Source organism: Polistes fuscatus, unplaced genomic scaffold (genome assembly GCF_010416935.1).
Source record: "Polistes fuscatus isolate 324 unplaced genomic scaffold, CU_Pfus_HIC Scaffold12, whole genome shotgun sequence".
In the NCBI taxonomy this organism is placed as follows: Eukaryota; Metazoa; Arthropoda; class Insecta; order Hymenoptera; family Vespidae; genus Polistes; species Polistes fuscatus.
In genome coordinates this window covers 4,884,542-4,906,234 of record NW_025113020.1, presented here as the reverse complement: position 1 = coordinate 4,906,234, position 21,693 = coordinate 4,884,542, and the positions used below count along the sequence as shown (strand labels likewise).

General features: G+C 29.5%; 4 protein-coding genes across 6 annotated transcripts in view; 3 read left to right on the top strand and 1 right to left on the bottom strand.

Annotated features, from left to right (window-relative positions):
* The window catches only part of LOC122526775 (transducin beta-like protein 2), a 40,845-nt gene extending 24,802 nt beyond the window's left edge, over positions 1–16,043 (top strand). For both annotated transcript variants that reach the window (XM_043650310.1, XM_043650309.1), the window contains exons 3-7: positions 14,482–14,702; positions 14,804–14,990; positions 15,066–15,251; positions 15,339–15,521; positions 15,710–16,043. In XM_043650310.1, coding sequence (XP_043506245.1) covers positions 14,482–14,702; positions 14,804–14,990; positions 15,066–15,251; positions 15,339–15,521; positions 15,710–15,936 — 1,004 coding nt within the window. In that variant the 3' untranslated portion in view covers positions 15,937–16,043. The remainder of the gene's footprint in view (positions 1–14,481; positions 14,703–14,803; positions 14,991–15,065; positions 15,252–15,338; positions 15,522–15,709) is intronic.
* On the top strand, positions 11,235–13,880 carry LOC122526774 (mRNA-capping enzyme). Its single transcript, XM_043650308.1, has 4 exons — positions 11,235–11,471; positions 11,570–12,592; positions 12,682–12,817; positions 13,101–13,880. The coding sequence occupies exons 2-4, from the start codon at positions 11,685–11,687 to the stop codon at positions 13,830–13,832; spliced, it is 1,776 nt and encodes a 591-aa protein (XP_043506243.1). The 5' UTR covers positions 11,235–11,471; positions 11,570–11,684; the 3' UTR covers positions 13,833–13,880.
* Positions 16,044–16,225: 182 nt separating the features above from the next.
* On the bottom strand, positions 16,226–18,649 carry LOC122526773. 2 transcript variants are annotated; one of them, XM_043650307.1, is made up of 8 exons: positions 18,294–18,649; positions 17,972–18,203; positions 17,790–17,887; positions 17,539–17,730; positions 17,332–17,455; positions 17,049–17,254; positions 16,677–16,942; positions 16,226–16,590 (listed from the first exon to the last, which is right to left on the bottom strand). In XM_043650307.1, exons 1-8 carry the CDS (start codon positions 18,528–18,530, stop codon positions 16,398–16,400), a joined length of 1,548 nt encoding a protein of 515 aa, XP_043506242.1. In that variant the 5' UTR covers positions 18,531–18,649; the 3' UTR covers positions 16,226–16,397. The 2 variants fall into 2 exon arrangements, with proteins under 2 accessions (XP_043506242.1, XP_043506241.1); XM_043650306.1 differs by having other exon boundaries at positions 17,049–17,250; positions 17,328–17,455; positions 18,294–18,648.
* A 960-nt stretch (positions 18,650–19,609) lies between these two features.
* On the top strand, positions 19,610–21,329 carry LOC122513468 (probable Bax inhibitor 1). The gene is made up of 4 exons (XM_043629840.1): positions 19,610–19,875; positions 20,471–20,772; positions 20,867–21,192; positions 21,288–21,329. Exons 1-4 carry the CDS (start codon positions 19,829–19,831, stop codon positions 21,324–21,326), a joined length of 714 nt encoding a protein of 237 aa, XP_043485775.1. The 5' UTR covers positions 19,610–19,828; the 3' UTR covers positions 21,327–21,329.
* The last annotated feature ends 364 nt before the right edge of the window (positions 21,330–21,693 follow it).

Below are 21,693 nucleotides of genomic sequence, written 5' to 3'. Positions count from 1 at the left end.
TATTTGTCATAATAATCTAATTCATGATAATTAATTAATTATTAATTAATTAATCTAATTCACGATGATTTTCATAATAATTTTTCATTTTTTTTCCGTAGAAAATTACAATTTTCGACATAGGAAAATACGATATCTATGAGAGTATGTGTATGTATGTGTGTATGTGCGTGCGTCTATGTGTGCTGGTGTTTATGATAAAACTAATTTGCGAATTGTATTCATTGAAATATAACGAAACGTTTAATAAATAATTAGGGGGGGCATAATTTCGTGAATTTGCTATCGAATCGATATTAACACGCAACAATGTTGTTTTTTTTTTTTTTTTTTTTATAAATAATTTATTTATAATAATGTAAATATTATTGATCGTAAAATTAAGAATATTAAATATCGAATGAAAATGATTAACTAACCAACTAATAAAACGAATATAACGATTTCTTGGGGGTGTCGAGTGGTGGGGGAATTATTATTTTATTTTATTTATTTATATTTTTTCTTTTTATTTATTTTATTACATATAATAATTAATCATTTTTATAATCTGGGTCATCGTTTTATTATTTCTTATCTCGTTTTCTCATTTCCTAGATGTTAAAGAGACGTGTCCCCCCCCCCCCCCGTTCCTCGTGTTTTGCATTCCTCGAATCGAAGAAAAGAAATTAAATCGAAAAAGAAAATAAAATGAGGGACGAAGAAAAGACCCCTTACCCCCCGCCGCTCCTCCGGCGCGTCAACGAAAAAAGCAAAAAAAAATAAATAAATACTCGTTTTGTCATATCTGTTTTTTTACACTTTTTTACGACCTCATTTATTCTACTTTCTATAAATTAACGGTGTTTCCCCCTCTCCCCCCCCTCTGCCCCCTCCCCCCCATATAGAAAGCCGTTACGATTAATTAGAAAATGTTCATACAAACTTTCCCGGTTTCTAAATAATAAAAAAAAAAAAAAAAAAAAAACATGAAACATGATTAAACGATATAATGAAAAAAAAAAAATTAATAATATAGATAGAGATTATTAATGTTGCGAATAATTGCGAATACAATTCGCGATACTCGAGTTAACGATCGATTAGTTGAAGTATTTTTTTCTTTTTTAATCGTAATTATAATTTTTGAAATATATTATTCTTAAATTAACCCATTATATAGCAGAACAAACAAATATATATATGGGTTAAAATTCGAATGATTTATCATATAACAAAATAATAATATTGTTAAATAAACAACGTTGTTAAATCGTCGACTTAGCTTGGAATAAATCGTAGGGACAAACGGATGATGATTAATAATGACGAAGACAAAAAATAAACAAAACTAAAACTGAAAACTAAAAATAAAAATAAAAATTGAAGGATAAAAAGAGGATAGAAAAAAAAAAAAAAAAGAAAGAAAAAAGAAAGAAAGAAGAAAGAAGAAAGAAATAAATAAATAAAAAAAAGAAAATAAAAAAATAATGTGTGCTCATTATAAATTTGTTTTTTATCTTTGACATAAAGATTGTAAGCGGCCAAATGGATGATGACGATGATGGAAACCGTGGAGCTGCTGTGGCAGCAACGATGGAAGTAACAGGAAAGGCGTCAACATTACCAACAACAATACCATCGTATTCATATGCACCTAATCGACGTAATATAAACGTATCAGCATCGATCGGACGTTATCGTGAGTTATCAAATAAATTTGCCGAATGTGATGGTGGAATGAAGATAATCATCAAACAGGAACAGCAGCAGCAACAACAGCAGCATCAGCGCATCAGCAGGAAAAATGTATCGTCAAGCAGCCAATCAAAGTAGAAACTGTCATTGGGTATCGCTTCCGCTTATCAAACACCAACAACGCCCAACAACACACCAACAACAACCATTGTATATACCGCAGAGTACAATCAAACAAAAAACGTATGCAAGTTAGAATCATTATCAACAAAAGGCAAGGAACGTATACTTTTCATCAATTGTACGTGCATTGATGTCCGTCAACAATCATAACGCAATTGTCGTTCGATCGTTCCTCAACAACAGGTATACCTCTGTCCAAACATTTATCTGCAACAATTGAGCGAACAATTGGCCGGACAATTGGCTGGCCCAATTGGCAAGGGTATTCAATTGAAAGGACATTGTGGGACAGATCGATATCGGACCAATGTCATCCAAACTTTAATTGTAACGGTGGTATCACCTTATTGGAGCGAAGGAAGATATCCACAGCAAAAGTACGACGGGTTTCGTTCAACTAAACGCGACGAATTCTCGCGATCAACGATACCATATGTGCGATCGACAGTTTTGTACGTCGTACACGCACGCTTTATTTAATAGAGCTGGTTTCTCCCTGTGCGTGGAATTTCGATGCCAGATTCAAACAATCGTCAATAATTTGCAGCAAACCGTTCGGTATCGAAGAATCAATCCTAACAATACGACGAAAAATCTTCTCCCATCTAACAAAATTGACAACGACGGCCAACAAAATCGGGATTGCGTTAGATCCTCATCGTTCACGTCCTCCTCGAGAAGGGCTTACATCAACGAAACTATGATGAGACAAAGGAGCAGCTCGATATCGACCGTCGGTGATGAACGTCATCGAAACTAGCTGTTCCATGTGTCTTAAAGGATTTACTTGTATCGCGCGAATGGTAATGTGGACGGCGTGACGTTTGCGTACACCATCCCGGTGATTTGAATTTAATAACAAAGACAAGGTTAAAACTTGGACGTGTTGTAAAAATCGTGCCAGCGTGTTGGGATGCAAAACCGAGTCGTCCCACATATGGAAAAGTTTCAAGAAAAATTTTGCCAGTCCCCAAATCGATTACGTGCGTACCAAACCTAGCGAGATACAACCGGAAAATCGTATTTACGGTATATACGGGATAGATTGCGAAATGGTTACGACGCAAAACGGTTTGGAATTGGCCAAGGTCAGTTTGGTCAATATTCACGGACACGTTGTTTACAACGAATACGTCATACCGAGATCCAAAGTTATCGATTACAATACCAGATTCCGCGGGATTACACCTAACAAATTGGCAACTGCTACTAAAACCCTTCAAATGGTCCAACAAGATCTATTGGAATTCATCAAAGCCGAGACCATACTTATCGGACACGCCCTTGAAAATGATCTCAAGGTTCTACGCATGATACATTATACCTGTATCGATACTGCCCTATTGTTAAAACATCCCGATGATTTACCATTCAGACATAGTTTAAGAGTATTGAGCAAAGGTTATTTAAATAGGATCATACAAAATGGCGCGCACAATTCGGTTGAGGATACTTTATCTGCGTTGGATTTAGTTTTATTTAATATAAGAGACGACGGATTTTAAAATACCCCCAACACCCCGTTAGTTTTATATTATTAATGTTAAGAACAAACTCGAAATTTATTATTCAAATGTGAGAGAAAGAAAGATGAATAGATTTCATTGAAACGATCGAGAACGTAAAATTTTAAACAAATGTAATTTATCATGTTACTTTGTTTTCTTTCTTTCTTTTTTTTTTTTTTTTCTTAAAATAACGTTTTTATAATCGCGATCGTGTTTTATCAAAAAAAATTGTCGTTCTCCTTTGTTCGATTTGTAATTTTTATTTATTATTTTCATTTTCTTTTCTCAAATCTCTCATTGAAGGAATGTATAATAAATTGTCGAAGTTTACTTTTTGTATTTGTGGGTCAGACGCGCGCAAACCCACCCACCCCCCCACCCCCCAGCCCCCCCTACCTCATATTTTTTAGTAGTCTCTCTCGCTCTCAAACTTGGATTTTTTTTTCTTCTTTTCTTTTATTTTTTAATCGAAGTCGAAAACAAAAGTCTTTATCGTCGTTAACGAGTTTGAACTAGTTGAATTGGAAAATGTTAATATTATTGATCATAGGAAACTTATGTTTGTCGCATATAAGGAAAGATAATTCGATTAGGCACAACCAAAATGAATATATTTTCTTCGGATTTCAACGTAATTCTGTGATACTTTTAATAATCTATAATTGTAATAGATAAAATAAGTCCGTTTTATGGTGGTTATTTTTTTTTTGTTCTTTTTTTTATTTTCAATGTCCATCTCACATCTTTTTTTTTTTTGTTTCTTTTCCCATATATTCTGTAAATAATATTTATTTTTTCTTTTTTTTTTATTATTCTCGTATATATATATAGTGTTTTTTTCGTTTATGGCGGCGCTAATTGTGTAAGACAAACAACAAAAACAACAATAAAAATAAAAAAGAAAAGAGAAAAAAGAAAAAACAAAAAGTGGATGACTTTTTTACTCTTTTGTTTTTTCTTTTTTTTTTCTTTTGTTTTGTTTCCGTCGTTTATATTCGTCGAGAAATTTGTTCGTAAACTATTTCTTTGCGTAATCTGTCGCAAAAACGTTTGTTTTTTTACGTTACACCAACTTACTATTTTTTTTTAAATCGCGACAGTAAACTTCGAAGTAGACAACATTAAAAATAAAAATGACGACGATGCGTTACCGATAATTTATCCATAAGAAGAAAAAAAATAAAAAAAAAAAATAAAGGAAGAAAATTAAACGTTCAAATGTAATTCAATGAAACGAAAAAAGGAAAAAAAAAAAAAAATAAAAGAAACGCCCCCGTAATAGTTTTAATCACACCCGTTATAGTTTTTTAATATAGATTCCTTTCAATTTCATTGACAAGAATTTCATACCTTTCAGTATGAAATTTGCTACTTTCTTACTTTTATAATAATAAATAATAATCATAATAATAATTAACAGTAATTAGAGATAAAAGATATAAAATAATAGTTAAAGTAATTAGGTGCCTTTAATCATTTGAACGTTTATTTTAAATAGTAAATAAGAAACCACATATATAATAGAAATAATAATTCACGTCAACGTAACGCGCCACCATAATCATTGAAATAATTATTTGAATTGTTATAAAAATGTGTAACACGGTGTTCTCAGATCGTTATTAAATTAAATATTAAAAGTAATAGAATTCGTGTGTGTAAAATTACGATAATGTTATACTTATTCTAATCGTTTTGACAATTATAAATCGTTTTGCGTCTTACTTTTGTTTTTTTTTTTCTTATTTTGTTTACTTTTTGTTTTATTTTTCGCTTCATATATATATATATACATTTGTTTTCTAATAATTAAATGATATATATAGGTATATAAATCATAGTTTAATCATATCTGACATGAGACACCCTGTAAATATATTTATGTGTGTATATACATGTTTATATGATATAAATATGTATTTTAATAATAACAAAACTGGAATGTACTTAAATCGTAAAGGAATCTTCGTATATGCGTTTATCATATTTTTTAAAAACTGTAAATAATATATAGAAAGAAAGAAAAAAAACCACAACAACAACATTTGTCACAACACACGTCATGCTCGTTCATCAAACACAATGCACACGCACACCATAAAGCCCAACATAATTGTAACGCGTTGTGTTTATTAAATTGTACTTTTAAGATTTTCTGTTTTCTCTTCTTTTTTTTCTTCTTTTTTTTCTATTATTATTATATTATCTTTTTATATTTTATTATAAGTAATATACCCATAGAGGCTATTTTGTGTTCTTTATTTTTTTACAAATAGTCGCTTTATACTTATACGTCAAATGAAAAACAAAAATTCGAAGTGATTCAACGCATTTGTATTTTTTTTTCGAATGGAATTGGAATAATTTTTTTTATGTTTTTGGAAAATGTTATTCTTTTTATTCTTTTTTCTTCTCGAGGAACGATGCCGCCATTTTGAATTAGCTAAAACAAAAAACAAGGAAGCCATTTGCAAAAATGTGCTTTTACGAGCCGGCAAAAAGCGACTTTTGTGAAAGAAAGAACAAAAAAAATAAAAGCGCCTAATGTTTTAAATTTATAAATTGAACGAAAAAGAAAAAGAAACAATTGTCAAAGTAATTAAAATAAAAATATACGCGCGAATTATATATATATATAAATATACGCGCGTATGTTTTTAATTTAATTTCTTATTTTTCAAATTCGATTAAAAATTCTAACCTAGAAAAAAAAAAACAAAAAGCAACAAGAGTCATTCCGTTATTCTTATTTAATAAAATCATAGCAACTATTGAAACTGTTAACAAGTTTTCGATGATTTCTTGATTTTTATCGTGTTCCTAACCTTTCTTCTTTATTTAATTGTCAGTTAACCACTTCTTTTGTTATTTCTTTCTTTCTTATCTTTTACACTTTTTTTTCTTTAATTTCTTTTTCCTGCAGAGAAAAAGAAACGAAAGAAAAACGTAAAACAAATTTAGGCAAGCGTTATTAAACGATCTTATCTTTCATCTCGCTATTTTTAATTATATATTCAATTATGCAATTGCATTTATTAAATAATAAAATCGAGAAATAAAAAAAAGAAAGAGAGAAAGCGAGAGTGACAAAGGAAGAAAGAAAGAGAGAGAGGGAGAGAAAGAAAGAGAGAAAGAGAATATGAGAGAAAGATTAAATAAAAAAGAAAGAGAACACGCAAATTGTTTGGCAAATCATTATTTACGAAAACGGAATATTTTTATTGTTTTATTTGAATATCAATTTTATATATATTTGTTAGCTTTTTATATATTTTTCGTTTCCTTTCTCATCTTATCAAATCATAATCACGAAACGAAATATAGTATACGTAATAAACAATTTGTACTAGTTATTAATAAACAAAAAACAACTTTTGCATTCTTTTGTAAAAATGTTTCTTTCATTGTAAAACACTCTTTCGACCAATTCTCGTTGTTGTCCTCTAATTTAAAAAAAAAAAGAAATTAATATAAAATAATAAGGTTATTATTTTATATTTGCTTTTAAACCAACCAAAAAGAAAAAGACAGAACTATTTTTTAATAACATACCGCGACACCCTGTAGAAAATAAATCTATTACAACGTGACCTAAATTGATATCGGTGTGCGTGTTCCCATCAATTCGGTTTTAACCGCTAATTAAAATTCAATGCACGTTACCCCCACTCCCCCATCAGGCCCATCTTCGCGTAGCTCATCCAATCCCCTCCATCTATTTCCTCTTCTTGCCCCGCCCCACCCACCCCACCACCCGACCCTATTCTTAATACAACACACTTGAATTCGAAAGTAAAGTTTTGTTCTTCCTTGCTAATAAAGATAGAAAAAAGAAAAGGAAAAAGAAATATGGCATCAGCTGAGGTGTCCTTGAACGTACCTCAACGGTGAGATTATAATTCGAGGTTTTAATATCGTATGCTATATATGTATATCGTCTTCTCATTCTTATTGGATATTCGGTAAGGTTTTTTTTTTGTCAACATGGGTCAAGGACAAATATTAAACGGACGTTGCGTCCATATAAATTAAATCTTTCACGAACATTGCTACATTTGGAGGATTTTTCTTTTTCTTCTTTCTATTCTTTTACTTTATTTCATTTTATTTTATTTTATTTTATTTTATTTTTTAAACAACCTTGATGAATATTTATACACGTTCGTTCATTAATATTATGTTTATATGTGTATTACATGTTTTATGAGAAGATGGGGGGGGGAGGGAAAGGTTCAATAACCTGAATATATAAAGTATCATGGGTGGTATACTAGTGGGTGTTTCATAATATGTTGGACACTCGATTAAGAATGAATGTGTTTTGTTTAAATGAATTTTTTATTCGTTACATATTTTGTTGTTGAAATTGAAAATAGTATATTTTTATTATATATTTTAGTATATAATTTATTTTCGGTTTATAAGGAATATTTGTATTGCTTGAAAAATAACGATTATGAAAATAATGTTAGATTGAAAAATAAGATTTTATCTTGAAAAATTTGTCTCGCTTTTACTTTTACTTTTACTTTTACTTTTCTTTTCTTTTCTCATTATTTATTATATTACCTTTTGTTTATTTTTTGTATTAAGTATTTTTGTATTAAGTATTTTTGTATTTTTGTATTTTTCATTTTATTCTTTTACCCTACGTTTTGTATTATACGTATTCTAACATATCTTTTCGTTTTTCAAGGTTTTCCTCTGTTGCCATCTAATTTCTTTTCAAAAATGTAGAATTATAAAAATAAATTGACCATCAAATTTCAATTCTTTACTTCAATAGCTATTTTATTTTACTTTTACCCTACGTTTTGTATTATACGTATTCTAACATATCTTTTCGTTTTTCAAGGTTTTTCCCTGTTCCACCTAATTTCTTTTCAAAAATCGAGGTTAACCGTTTGAGTCCCAGACGGTATTGAAAAAACACTGTCGAAGAATCCCAAACGGCGCGATCGCGCTTTCCTTATATATGTACGAAAATACCCAAGCAGCGCGATAGCGCTTGTTTAATTTATGTCGACAATACGTCGTAACGCACCGTCAGTTGTCCACAATGCTCGAAGTGTGCTGGGTTTTCTCGACATAAAATCTGAACAGCGCGATCGCGCTGCTTGGGATTCAAACGGTTAAGAAAACAAATGTGGATTCTTTATTACCTGCCTTTTCAAAGATGAGCCTTTTTTTTTTTCCTTGTCTTTCAGGTATTTTCAAACACAAATCCCATTGTCAGTAATACTACAAATATCGAGAGAATTAAAATTTTATTGACGGGTGAAAAACTTTCTAAAAAAAAAAAAAAAGCAAATAAAACTTTCAACTTTTTCTTTTTTTATTATATTTTTCAGCGAAAATTACTCAACGGGAAAACGATTTCCCTGTTTCTCATTTCCTAGCGTGGAAATCGACATTTTTTCCACTTCTTTTTATTTTTTTTTCTCGTACGTTTGAAATAAAATAGAAAAATAGAGAGGAAAAAAAAAAGAAAGAAAGAAAGAAAGAAGTGAAATTCGAAATCAAACGACTTAAGAACTTCAATTATTTCGTATATTACGAATGAAAACGATTTTATTGTTTAACGTTAATTATTTGGAATAAAAATAAACGAGAAAAAATTGATAAGCGCATATATGCGCCCGTGCACCATTCTAAGGGTTAAAATAATCGGTTTTTTTCTTTTATCCACGTTATTCGTCACGTTAAATTCCAAAAATAAAGAACAATAAACACAATCATCCCCGTGTTATCGTTTTATTCTTTCGCGTATATCAATTAATTATTTTTTCTTTACATGTATGGATAAAAAAAAAAGAAAAATAAACGACGTACACGTTCCTCGTCTTATGACAATCCTACCACGATAAATAATAAATCGAAAAAAAATAAACGTGCACAATCGATATCCTTGAAATAATTATTTTCAATACGAGAACACGTTTATTAATTATTGTCTCCCTCGTTTAACGATTTGCAATGAAAAAAGAAACAAACAAAGAAAAGGAAAATCAAAGAGAAATAAAGTAGATAGGTGAGGTAGGAGGAAGAGGGGGGGCAGAGGAGGAGGGGGAGGAAAGAATTGATAAACGATAGGAGAGAAAGCATTAAAATTTGTGAACGTGTCGAACGTGTCGTAATTTTCAAAACAAAATACGTGGATCGGCAAAATCAACGCGTACTTATTTCCGGCCGTTTGATTTCTCAATCAATATCGTTTGAGATTACCTAAGAAAACAATTTGCCTTTTGTATTTTTTGATTTAGGTATCGTCGTCCTTTTAGAATATTGAAATACATTTACATCGTTTTATTCTAATGCTACGCAAATGTATTGACAAGTGATATACCTGACCCTCATTTCGATTAGTGTAACTCGTATATAGGGAGGCAAAAGTTTATTACTCACCCTATATATATAATATATTTTATTTTATTATTTATTTATTATTTTATTTTATTATTTATTTATTATTATTAAATAAATTTAATTATTAAATAAATTTAATAATAATAATAATAATATATATATTATTATATAATTTAATAATAATCGTATTTATTTGTGTTAAAATTGTTCAATTTCCATGGTTTGTTTCATTTATATATACGAGCTTGAAAATACTTCCCTCCTCCTCCTCCTTCCCTAACACCCTCGCCCCCCCCCAAGCTGTAATTAAAATCAATTAAAACATATATTTCTAGATTGATCAAAATACTCTGAACATTTTAGAAATTGATCCGAGTAATATACGAAAAACATACAATCAAAATATACAACACTCAGTTTCTGTAACATATACACGAAAGTTAGCAATAGGTTTTACGTTAAACGCTCTGCTTTACGCTTTCTCTTATCGTAAGTATTCGCGAAAAATATCTTTAAAACTACATTTCTATTTTTACCCACTCGGGCAAGTTTCTACGCTTATATATTATTACGTATATACATCTATTCGTATACATATGAATACACGTATATACGTTGAATTTGTTAATATTAAGTGAAAGTGGTACTCCATGTTTCTAACAACTTTCTAAGAAGATCTAATTTCACTCAACGTTTAACACTGAGTCAAGGTTCAAAGATTCTTTTTGTTTTTTCTTCTTCTTCTTCTTCAAAACTAACCGAATAAGAAAAGAACTTCCGTTCGCTTTATCTATGTTGAATTTTCATTTAAAATATTATATTCAAATGATCGCGCCAATTTTACTCGTCATACAATATAATAATTAACTTTCTGCGTTTTCTTTACTTTTTTATACTTTCGTTTATTCATTTATTTATATGTAAAATAAATAAGAATAAAATGTTGTTTGATTATATTTTTGAACAAAATCAAACGCTCAGACGAAATCCCGCCACTTTTTATTTATACGAAAATAAGCCGAAAAAATTCAATTCTATTTCTTACATTATTTTAAAATTTATGATTTTAACAAATATTTATATAAAAGTGATTTAAAATTTAATCGTATTATTTTAAAATCACAAATTTTCAATTTTATTATAATTTATATTTATCAAATGTATAACTAACGGTTTGTAATTTGACTAATTTGCCGCAAGGGTAAAAGAAAAATGGCGTCTTCCGGAAAACTTCGATTCAAATAATACCGTGTGTGCGTGTGTGCGTGCGTGCATGCATGTGTTTCTAACCAATAAAAAAGTCGCCATTATTGAATTTAATTTTCTTCCGTGTATATCCGTTACAAAAAATAATCACATTTTCTTTTCAAACAAATGATTTCAAAGTGTAGCAACAATATTAAATATCGATATATAAAATAAGAACGATAAAGAAATCGATTAATCGAACGATATCGATATTCGAGATTTGATTACGTTTTTCGTCAAAAAATGCTAACTTCAGTCGTATAGTCGATTTATTCGAGCGTACAGCTGTTCGATATTAAAACAACGTAATTACAAATATTATTTACTATAAACAATAATAATTAATAAATAATATGACGTATATTACGAGCAAATCTTTATAAAGATTTATTTTCAATTACGTTTAATATTGTTCACATTGCGAGGAATTAAAAAAATGTTAACAAAAATGAGTTGAGCAAAAGTGCGGTTATTTTTCTTCGATCAAAGGTTTGTTGAAAATATCTTATTATCTGAAATTAATTTGAATATCGTTAAATGATAGAATATTGTCACGTAATTTTGATCTTTTCATCTGTCATTTGCAGGCTACCATTGTTAAAGTTATAAATTTTTTAATACGCGTATAAAAATATTATATATACATATATATATACACAAAGTAATCATATACAATAGGAAAAAAAATAGAAATCCATTATCATGTCGAACTATAATAATAAATCAACGATACCACCACGATGGCTTAATTGTCCAAGGAAAGCTATCAGATTGATAAGAAATAAATTCTTAGCTTTCAAAACACCATTATCATCGGCTTTCAATAACCAAGTACCAGAAGAATGTTGGTTCTCAATAGATATGCTTTTTTCTTCGCTGAGAAGTGAAAAAATTAAGCTCGGTTTATGGATTGATTTAACTAACACGTCAAGATTCTACGATAAGAAAAATTTGGAAGCGCACGGTTGTAAATATTTGAAAATTCAATGCAAAGGACACGACGAGAGACCTTCAAATGAACAAACTAACTTTTTCATACATGTTTGTAAGCAATTCATAGCGCAAAATCCATTGGATGTTATTGGTGTTCATTGTACTCACGGGTTCAACAGAACTGGATTTTTAATAATTAGTTATTTGGTGGAAATGGATTGTCTCAGCGTAGATGCAGGCTTAGCTGAATTTGCGGCAGCTCGACCTCCTGGTGTTTACAAAGCTGATTATATTAAAGAATTGTATAAACGATACGACGAGGAAGAAGAGGCTCCTGATCCGCCGCCAAGACCAGCATGGTGTTTAGAATATGATGACTCTAATGAAGAAGATACGGATGAAGGACCCAGTGTGGATAATAGTCCATGCGAAAGGGAAAACAAGAAAAAAAGAAGAGAACATCATAACAAAAATCCTGTATTTATGGCTGGCGTATCAGGAGTGACACCTATCTTGGATCAAAAGAAGTTATCCGGTATACAAAAGTGCGTTCAAAAAATTTGTTCTTGGGAGTTGTCAGGATTCCCAGGTTCTCAACCAGTTTCAATGGATTTAGAAAATATTAGGTTATTACATGAGAAACCTTACAGGGTATCATGGAAAGCCGATGGAACTAGGTTTGCTAAATATATTTATATTTATTTTTAATATCATAATCTGAAAAATATATTTTTAAATTGAAAACTCATGTATTGTTTTTGCTTAGGTATATGATGCTCATACAAGCCAACCGAGAAGTATACTTCATAGATAGAGATAATAGTGTTTTCCAAGTGGATGGTTTAACTTTTCCTCATCCCAGAGATTTGTCCAAATGTCTTAAAGATACACTTTTAGACGGTGTAAGATATTCTTCCGTTATAAAGCACGAGACACCTAACTTGATTATTTCTAATAATTTATTTATTTTTCTTTCGTATGATACACTTCTAGAATGGTATATACAGTTTATGATATTAATAAAAAAGTTAATGTACAATTCAGAAATTATATTAGAAATAATCAAGTTAATTTTCTCACTGATATTTTATTGATTGTAATTGCATATTATTTAAATGCTATATTAAAATTTCTATTGTATTATTTATTATCATTATTATTTTCATTGTGTTTTTTTTTTTATAGGAAATGGTAATCGACAAAGTATGCAATAAAGAATATGCAAGGTATTTAGCATATGATATAGTTATGTTCGATGGAAAAGATGTTAGCAAATTACCTTTCCATCCTGATCGATACGAAATTATTGAAAAAGAAGTAATAAAAAGTAGGCATAAAGCTTTGATGGAAGGAAGAATAAGAAAGGAACGAGAACCTTTTTCGATTCGACTGAAACACTTTTGGGATGTCGTTCAAGCGGCTAATTTACTTAGCGACAAATTTGCCAAGAATTTATCACATGAACCGGATGGATTGATATTCCAACCGTCCAAAGAACCATATCGTCCGGGACCGTGTCCTGAAGTTCTAAAATGGAAACCCTTATCGATGAATTCTGTTGATTTCAAATTAAAAATTGTCACGGAAACAGGAGTTGGAATACTTCCGCGTAAAGTTGGTCATCTTTTTGTTGGCGGTTGGGATGTACCTTATAGTCAAATGAAAATTACTAAACAAATAAAAGATTTAAATAATGCCATTATCGAATGTAAATTAGAGAACGGTCAATGGGTGTTCATGCGCGTTAGAACGGATAAATCATTTCCTAATTCGAAACATACCGCTGATGCTGTATTCGAAAGTATTAGAAGACCGGTTAAAACGTCATATCTTTTAGAATATATCGAGAAGCATAAATTTTTAGAAGACGATGCGGATCTTATGCCTCCACCTAAAAAGAGGTCTAAATTAGATTAATATATATATCGTTACCAACATTACAAATATGTATTCCTACTTTTGAAATTAAGTAATATTAGCGCATGATTGCAAGCCAAATTGCATGTTTGAGAGATATTAAAAAAAAAAAAAACATCATTCGACATTGACCGTTCGAGCACGGACGCGTTCCTCGATAAAAAATATCGAAAATCGTGTGTTTCTACTTTCAGAGAATATATTACTTTTTAATTCGTGATTTGTATCCAATTAAATAAGATTTATTATTGTAGATAATAATAAAACGAAATATTATTTTAATCGTGTGCTCTTTTTTTAGATCTTTTTGCATAATAGTCGTTGATATTAACGTTGATTGCACTCGTCCGTGCTCCAATAGTTCCAATTATTTATAGTTAATTTTGTTTCATATATTATCATTGTATATTCGAAATCATCATCTTCGCTGAATAAATAAATGAATAAAAAAAAAGAAAAAAAAAAGAGAAAAAAAAATCTTTTATATAAAACAAAACGTATATGTTTTTTTTTTTTTACCTTTCAACACTCTCCCTCCCTACCTCCCTCCCTCCACCCCTTTTTAATTATTTTAAAAAGGATATAACAATATTTTGCAAAATTAAATCGATCGAAATTATTATCATTGTATAACTTTGTTCATTTTCAGATGCTGTATTCATATGGTGTACTAAAAATCTAGCATCTAAAGCACGGAAATCACTTCGCATTAATTTAGAATACGATTATGCTATAATGATAAGATGGTCACCCGATGGAAAAGCATTTATTGTACATAAGGCTGTACAAAATATTATAGAGGTTTATAAAGTTACTAAAAAAATGGATGGTTTTATAGCATCGGCAACCAAAGTTCTTGAATTTCCACAGGTATATTCCGCATATTATAAAAATCATATTAATAATTATTTTCAATAATAACATGAATTAATTTTTTCTATTATATAACAATTGTCTTATATTTATTATAGAAACATATTGCAAATCCTGTTGGTTTGGATATCGCGTGTACCGGACGTTACATAATTAGTTGTAGCGAAGACAACGATTTAATAATATGGGATTTAAAGGGTCAACCGCTTACAACGATAGAACTCAAATTGGGATCCACTCATAGAGCTCGTATATCACCGTGTGGACGTTTTGTAACAACGTCAGGTTTGTGTAGAATATTTTTATATATGAAATACAAACAAATATACAATTTTAATTTCAATTACATATATGTTACAGGATTTACACCTGACGTTAATGTATGGGAAGTGGTGTTTAGTAAATCCGGAGATTTCAAACAGGTGTCTAAAGCCTTTGACCTTACTGGACATTCTTCTGGAGTTTATGACGTCAACTATAACGCAGATACAAGTCGTATGGCTACATTATCTAAAGATGGAACATATCGTTACTATAATACCAAAAGTATAATCTATTGAAATACATTATTAAAGTAAAATAATATTCTCTCTCTCAAATTATATTGAATATTAATTAATTTAACTATTCCAGTTGAATTTGAAAAAGGAGAAGATCCACACGTACTTATAACAGGTGTATGGGACGTTACGACGCCAGCTAATATCGCAGTTTCACCTAACGGTGAAGTTTTAGTAATAACGCATGGTTCATCTCTTAGCTTTTATAATACCATTACTGGCTCATTGGACAATACTATTAGAGATATTTTTTCTAGTAAGTATATATCATAAATACATTTTATTATATATATTAATACTTATGATACGACTATGTTGTGTTATTTAAATATAAAAATTCCAATTTTTTAAATCGTTAAAATCAATGGATGACTATAGTCACTGTAATCGTAACAAAAGTATTAATATATATTAAATTTTGAATAAATATATTTTTTTGTATAGATCCCATAACTTGTGTTGCTTTCGATGCATTGGGAGAATACGTTTTGGTTTCTGGTGATAAACATATTAAAATATTCCGCAATGTAACTGGTTATCGTGCAGCCATAACATCTGCTAAATGTAAACTCAAGCAGAGACAAACGTCAGCTACTAAAGAACGCTTAGAAAAAATAATAACCGACTCTAAGAGATTTCTTCAAGAGATGGGCGAAGAATGTTCCGAATGACACCAACGATTATATTTGCAAATGTTTCTGTTCCTATAACTGAAATGTTTTATATCTTCTTATAAATATTCTATGCAAAAGAAAAAAAAGGAAAAAAAAAAAAGAATTGTTTATACTATAATTTTTCATGTATTGGAATAAAATACATTATACAAATTTATTCTAACAAAAAGAATTTTGATATATCTCGTTCCTATTTATGTGTTAAAAACAATTAAATAAAACGATAATTTACAATTAAAAAACGATTATTTGCGATCGTAGTAGATATAAAACAAAAATCATCCGATTGTTGCTTATAAATAAGTAGCATTTATCTATCAATTTTGTAAATATATGAACTGCGTAGTGATTATGATCATGACCAATGCTTGCCAAACAAAAAATATATACACACGCGGCCACTTGTGTGCCTGAAAAAAAAAAGAATTAATAAATATAACATTTGATTATAAAAATAATTACAGACAAATATGAATAGGATTGTAGACATGAAGTTTTGGTTTGTTTATATTTCTTAGCACAAGAAGCCTGCGAGATGCAACTAATGCAAGAGTTGCTTGATGTTCGCTTCTTAAAATTTGATAATTAGCTCTCAGACTAATGCGTCTTAGATTACTCGGTGGGACAGGTCGACCTCCGGCGAATGCAAATCTGAGAGAGAGAGAAAGAGAAATCATATATTGAATTAAATTAATTATTATATAATATTGATGACTTTGTTAAAAATACTTATATACTTTATTTCTTTTCTCGGTCCCTTTAAAGTAGAATCTGGAAACGCTGACTGCCTGTCCGACAATATTTTAGTATTAACTGGCCTCACTTTAGCATATTTGATTTTACTTTTCAAAATAATTGGAAGTGTTGGTGTTTTTCTGTATTCGCTTGTATCGTTATCATATTTAATAGGTAAATATGGTAACAACGAATCCCCGTAATGTTCTATTATACTTGTCAAATCCAAACCATGAGCACCAGATTTTAACAAAGCACAAACTACCAACTGTAATAAAAATATGATTGATATAGCGAGAGAAAGAGAGAGAGAGAGAGAGACTTATATTAAATATATTAATTATAAATATTAATATGAATGAATATATACTTACTGCCACACATTGCCAAATAACGGAACCTGGTGGTGCAGATTTTAAAATATTATCTATAAAAAGTGGCGAATCTTTATCGGATTGAAAAAAAAGTAAAGGTTGTACGCTTGCTAATAATTCCCTGGCCATGGTTCTTTTTTTAATTACTTCATTATCCTCTTTCTCATCTTTAAGAAGTATATCTTCCAATGTAGGAATGTATCTGTGTAATTAATATATATTATTTTTATTATTAACAATATATAAGATATTTATTTATTTTATAATTAATATAATTACTTATCAGCAACAGATGGCCAACGAAGCATCAATTTTAAGACACATTCTTTAAATAGTTCTTCCAAATTAGAATTTATAAAACTTTGTCCAAGAAGTAATTCTAATAACAATTCGGTCAATTTATCGACCTAAAATATTCCATCGATTGTAAGATAATCTAACGTGTAAACGTAGTAATTGTAATTTATAGAATTTAAAATAAAAGTAATACCGATGTTAAGTAATATGGATAAACTGCTTCGCTGTTGCTGGCAATAGCAATAATAAGTTGACAAGTACGTATCGATACTCGAGTATATTGAGCGTTATTAGAAATGACCATAGATTTAGCAATAGACATCAATCTATCTATCACACCTTCTCCACCTAGATGTGGATTATTAGCACAATCGTTGACCAATACCTATGATATCATAAAAATTAAGTTTTCTATTATAAAAAATGAAAATGAAAATATTTTACCTGAAAAGTCTTTTGGGAACCATTAAACAAAGTTTTCAAAGCACGTTTGGCATAATTGTAACGAGCCTCGGTTAATTTTACATCGCATACTTCCATCTCTACAAAAAATATGAATAATCAGTATAAAATATATCAAATAATATAAGATAATATTTGTGTTAAGCGTATAAACAATATATTACCTTGAATGAAAGGTACGTTGTCTTGGGATATATTAACAGCTTCGTTTACTTTATCGACCAAGTTAATAATACGTTCATTAGGAACAAATACTTTGGCTTCCGAATGATATTCTGGCATTGTATCGGGTACTCCTAAGACAGGATCTACATTGCATAAACTGGTGAGTACTGCATTTACGTCGTTGGATGTTAAACATTTTCTTCTACTGTGTTTCAATCTTGTAATACATTTCTAAAATAAAAATGAAATAAAAGTTATCGATATAGGTGTAGGAAAAATGTTAAAGAATAAATAACCAAAATATGTATTATATATTCATACGTGTAAAATTTCTCTTAATCTGTAAGAAGCATCTTCTGCCAATCTTCGTAAAATAGAATCTGACAACGGATGAATTCCCAATTCTTCTCCGATAGCAGAAATCCATTCTGTACTAAGCACAGCATATCTTCTAGTATTATTATCATTTGATATACTGTTAACACTAGTTTCTCCATTATTACCGACAAACGAATTATTATAACTAGATATATTTGGATTTGGCAATATTTCCTTCATGATTTATTCAAACTTTTCTCGTTTAATATCACTGTGACACGTATATTATTATATTAACAAATGTAAAAAAACAACAACAAACACAACTTGCAAGTACATTGAACTAACTAACCTTAACTCTCGATTTATGAATTAGGTTAGGTACATCGAGACCCGCCATCTGTCGGTTAAATTGTGAAACACGTGTAAGATCGTTTTTTAAATCATTTTTATATGTTTACAATATTTCTATATTCCTCGTTCATTATAAATTAAAACCTTCGGGTGGGACCCTTGAGATTAAATGAAAATTAAATTTGATATTAATGACAATATTTAATTTTCTTTTTTATTATACTTTATTTTTGATAAATTTAATATTATTATTTGTAATATGACTGACGTGGCACTCTTAACGTGTTAACTACTTTTTAATAGTTAATACGAAAATCAATTTAATGTTCATTAAGTTGTTTTCCCTTTCTTGTTTTTTTGTTTTATCTACATAACATAATTTATTATAATGGAAAATTTTTTTATATCTTTTTTTTAAGAGGTTACATCATAAGTTTTTAATAGTTGTTTTCCATTCTATTTTTTGTTATCTTCGAAAATAAAAGACAACTAATGATGACGATAGTCAACTATTATCATCGTCATAAGTCAAAGATAAGCATTAGATATTTTTCAAAATAAACATTAAATTGGATAACAAAATTTATCAAACGATCGTATCGTATAAAAACATCTTATATTTATCGTTAAAAATCAGATAAAAATAACAACCTTAAAAATGAATGGCGTAAAACGCGAGAAAAAACCATTTATAATTGAATCTTTTGAAAACATTTCAAAGGTATTCGATTAAAAAATATAATTATCGACATTTCGATTGCGCAAATCGAAAAAATTCTCAAACGAAATTTGATTTTTCGATAATTGAATATTATCGATTTATCGATGTTATATTTTACAATCGATAAAACAGTTTCGTCAAGATAAATGTTTTGGAAATAATCCGAGAGCTGTCGCTGCGATCGAGTGGAAGACATCTTGCTGTCATTGTCTTACTTCTGACAAAACCCGTATTTTGTTCTTGCTTAACTAATGTAACGCTCGGTAAAAGTTAAATAGCCAATAAGAATTTAGAACGAGATATACGCACAGAAATATCACTGACGTGTCCCCGAAAAGAAGTGCTTCTTCAGCGATTCATGATCATTCTTTATTCGTATAAAATTACGAGAACTTACAACAGCAATCAGTGTGTTTGATCGTCGAATATAAGAGTGACTTGTAAAAACAGTTAAAATTAAATTATGGCGGCGATATTCAATACTTTCGCTAATTCCTTCAGCAACAGATTGTAAGTATATCGTTAAAGAGAAAATCAGACATTCTGGTTCACTTTAAAATGCAATATGATACATAGATGCATTTTATGATATGCAATACGGCCTTTAACAATTATTACAATTTATAAAGTATGCAAATATATACTAAGCATTTCCCTTTTATTTTCTTATTTTTTTTTTCTTTTTCAACGTATAGTTTCGATGATGTAAGCATTTTTTTCTCTTTTTCTTTTCTCTCTATTCCCCCCAAATGCTAATTATATATCGTTATTACGTTCTACGCATTTAGATATTTATTTGTTATAATATGTATAGCAATATCTTATCTTAATCTTCATACATTATCTATTCTTTTACTTGGAATATATTTGATATGCTAAAAATATCTTTTCATTTCCGTTGATTTTGAATCATAATATGTTATATAGAAATTTTTTTCTTATATAAAAATGTAAATATTACTTTGCCCTTTTTGATTGTCGTGTGTTATTTAGTTAATGATAATAAACATGCGTTTCACGCCCAGAGCATACACATACGTATAAACACGTATACATTTATCTATCTTATAAACACGTTATCTTTACGTTTTGTTTTTTTTTATAGGGATGAACCTGTTAGAAAACATTTAAAAAATGTTTATGGTTGTTTGTCCATGTCAACGGTATCAGCCGCTGTAGGAGCTTACGTGCACATGTACACGCAACTCTTACAGGCTAATTTACTTACCAGTTTGGCTACCATTGGATTATTATTCGCTTTGATAAATGTACCGGACAATGGGAAAAATCATAAACTACGTCTTGGCTATCTCTTAGGATTTGCATTTCTAACTGGATTAGGACTTGGTCCTTTACTCGAAATGGTTATCAATATTGATCCTTCCATCGTAGTCACCGCATTAGTAGGTCGGTAAAGAAAAACAAAAATCTATGAAAATAATTACAAACGCTTATTTCATCGAATACGGTTGATTAACTTTGTATGAATTTTGATCTACAGGCACCACCCTTCTGTTCGTGTCATTCAGTATTTCTGCGCTTTTGGCTGAACGAGGTCATTGGTTATATCTCGGCGGTATAATATTCAGCATGCTAAATATTATGTTTATGACATTCTTCGTCAATCTTTTCTTGCGCTCCCAGTTTATTTACCAAGCCCATCTCTATATTGGATTTTTCCTAATGTGCGCTTTCATCATTTATGACACGCAATTGATCATTGAGAAACATCACATGGGTAACAAAGATTTCATAGCGCATTCTTTGGATCTATTCATGGATTTCATCAGCGTATTCCGTCACTTGCTTGTGATTCTTGCGCAAAAGGTAAGAAAATATTATAATAACAATGATAATTAAAAAATTATTCCTATTAATCTTTTCATTAAATTACAATTAATTTCTTTTTCTATATTATGTAGGAAATTTCCAAGGAACAACAGCGCAAACGTAAAGATTAAAAAGAAAAGATAAAAAGAAATTGAAGAACATTTACAAGTGCAAAGAAACATCATTGCATCCCAAGTAAAATCCATAATCCTAGAGGTCTTCATCTAAAATAAAAACAAAAATCCATAAATAGATATATACCATAGATTTTATACTGTTGGATAAATTGCTAACGTTTTCTTTTTCTACTTCACTTTTCTTCTTCTTCTTCTTCTTCTTCTCTATTTTTATTTTCTAACAATGATAAAATTCGAAACTATACTATTTAATATAATAAATGACTCATTTTATTTTTATTCGAAAAAAAAATATATATATATATATATATATGTATATATTTTATAAGTTTCTAATATAACAAATTTTAATCGAAAAATT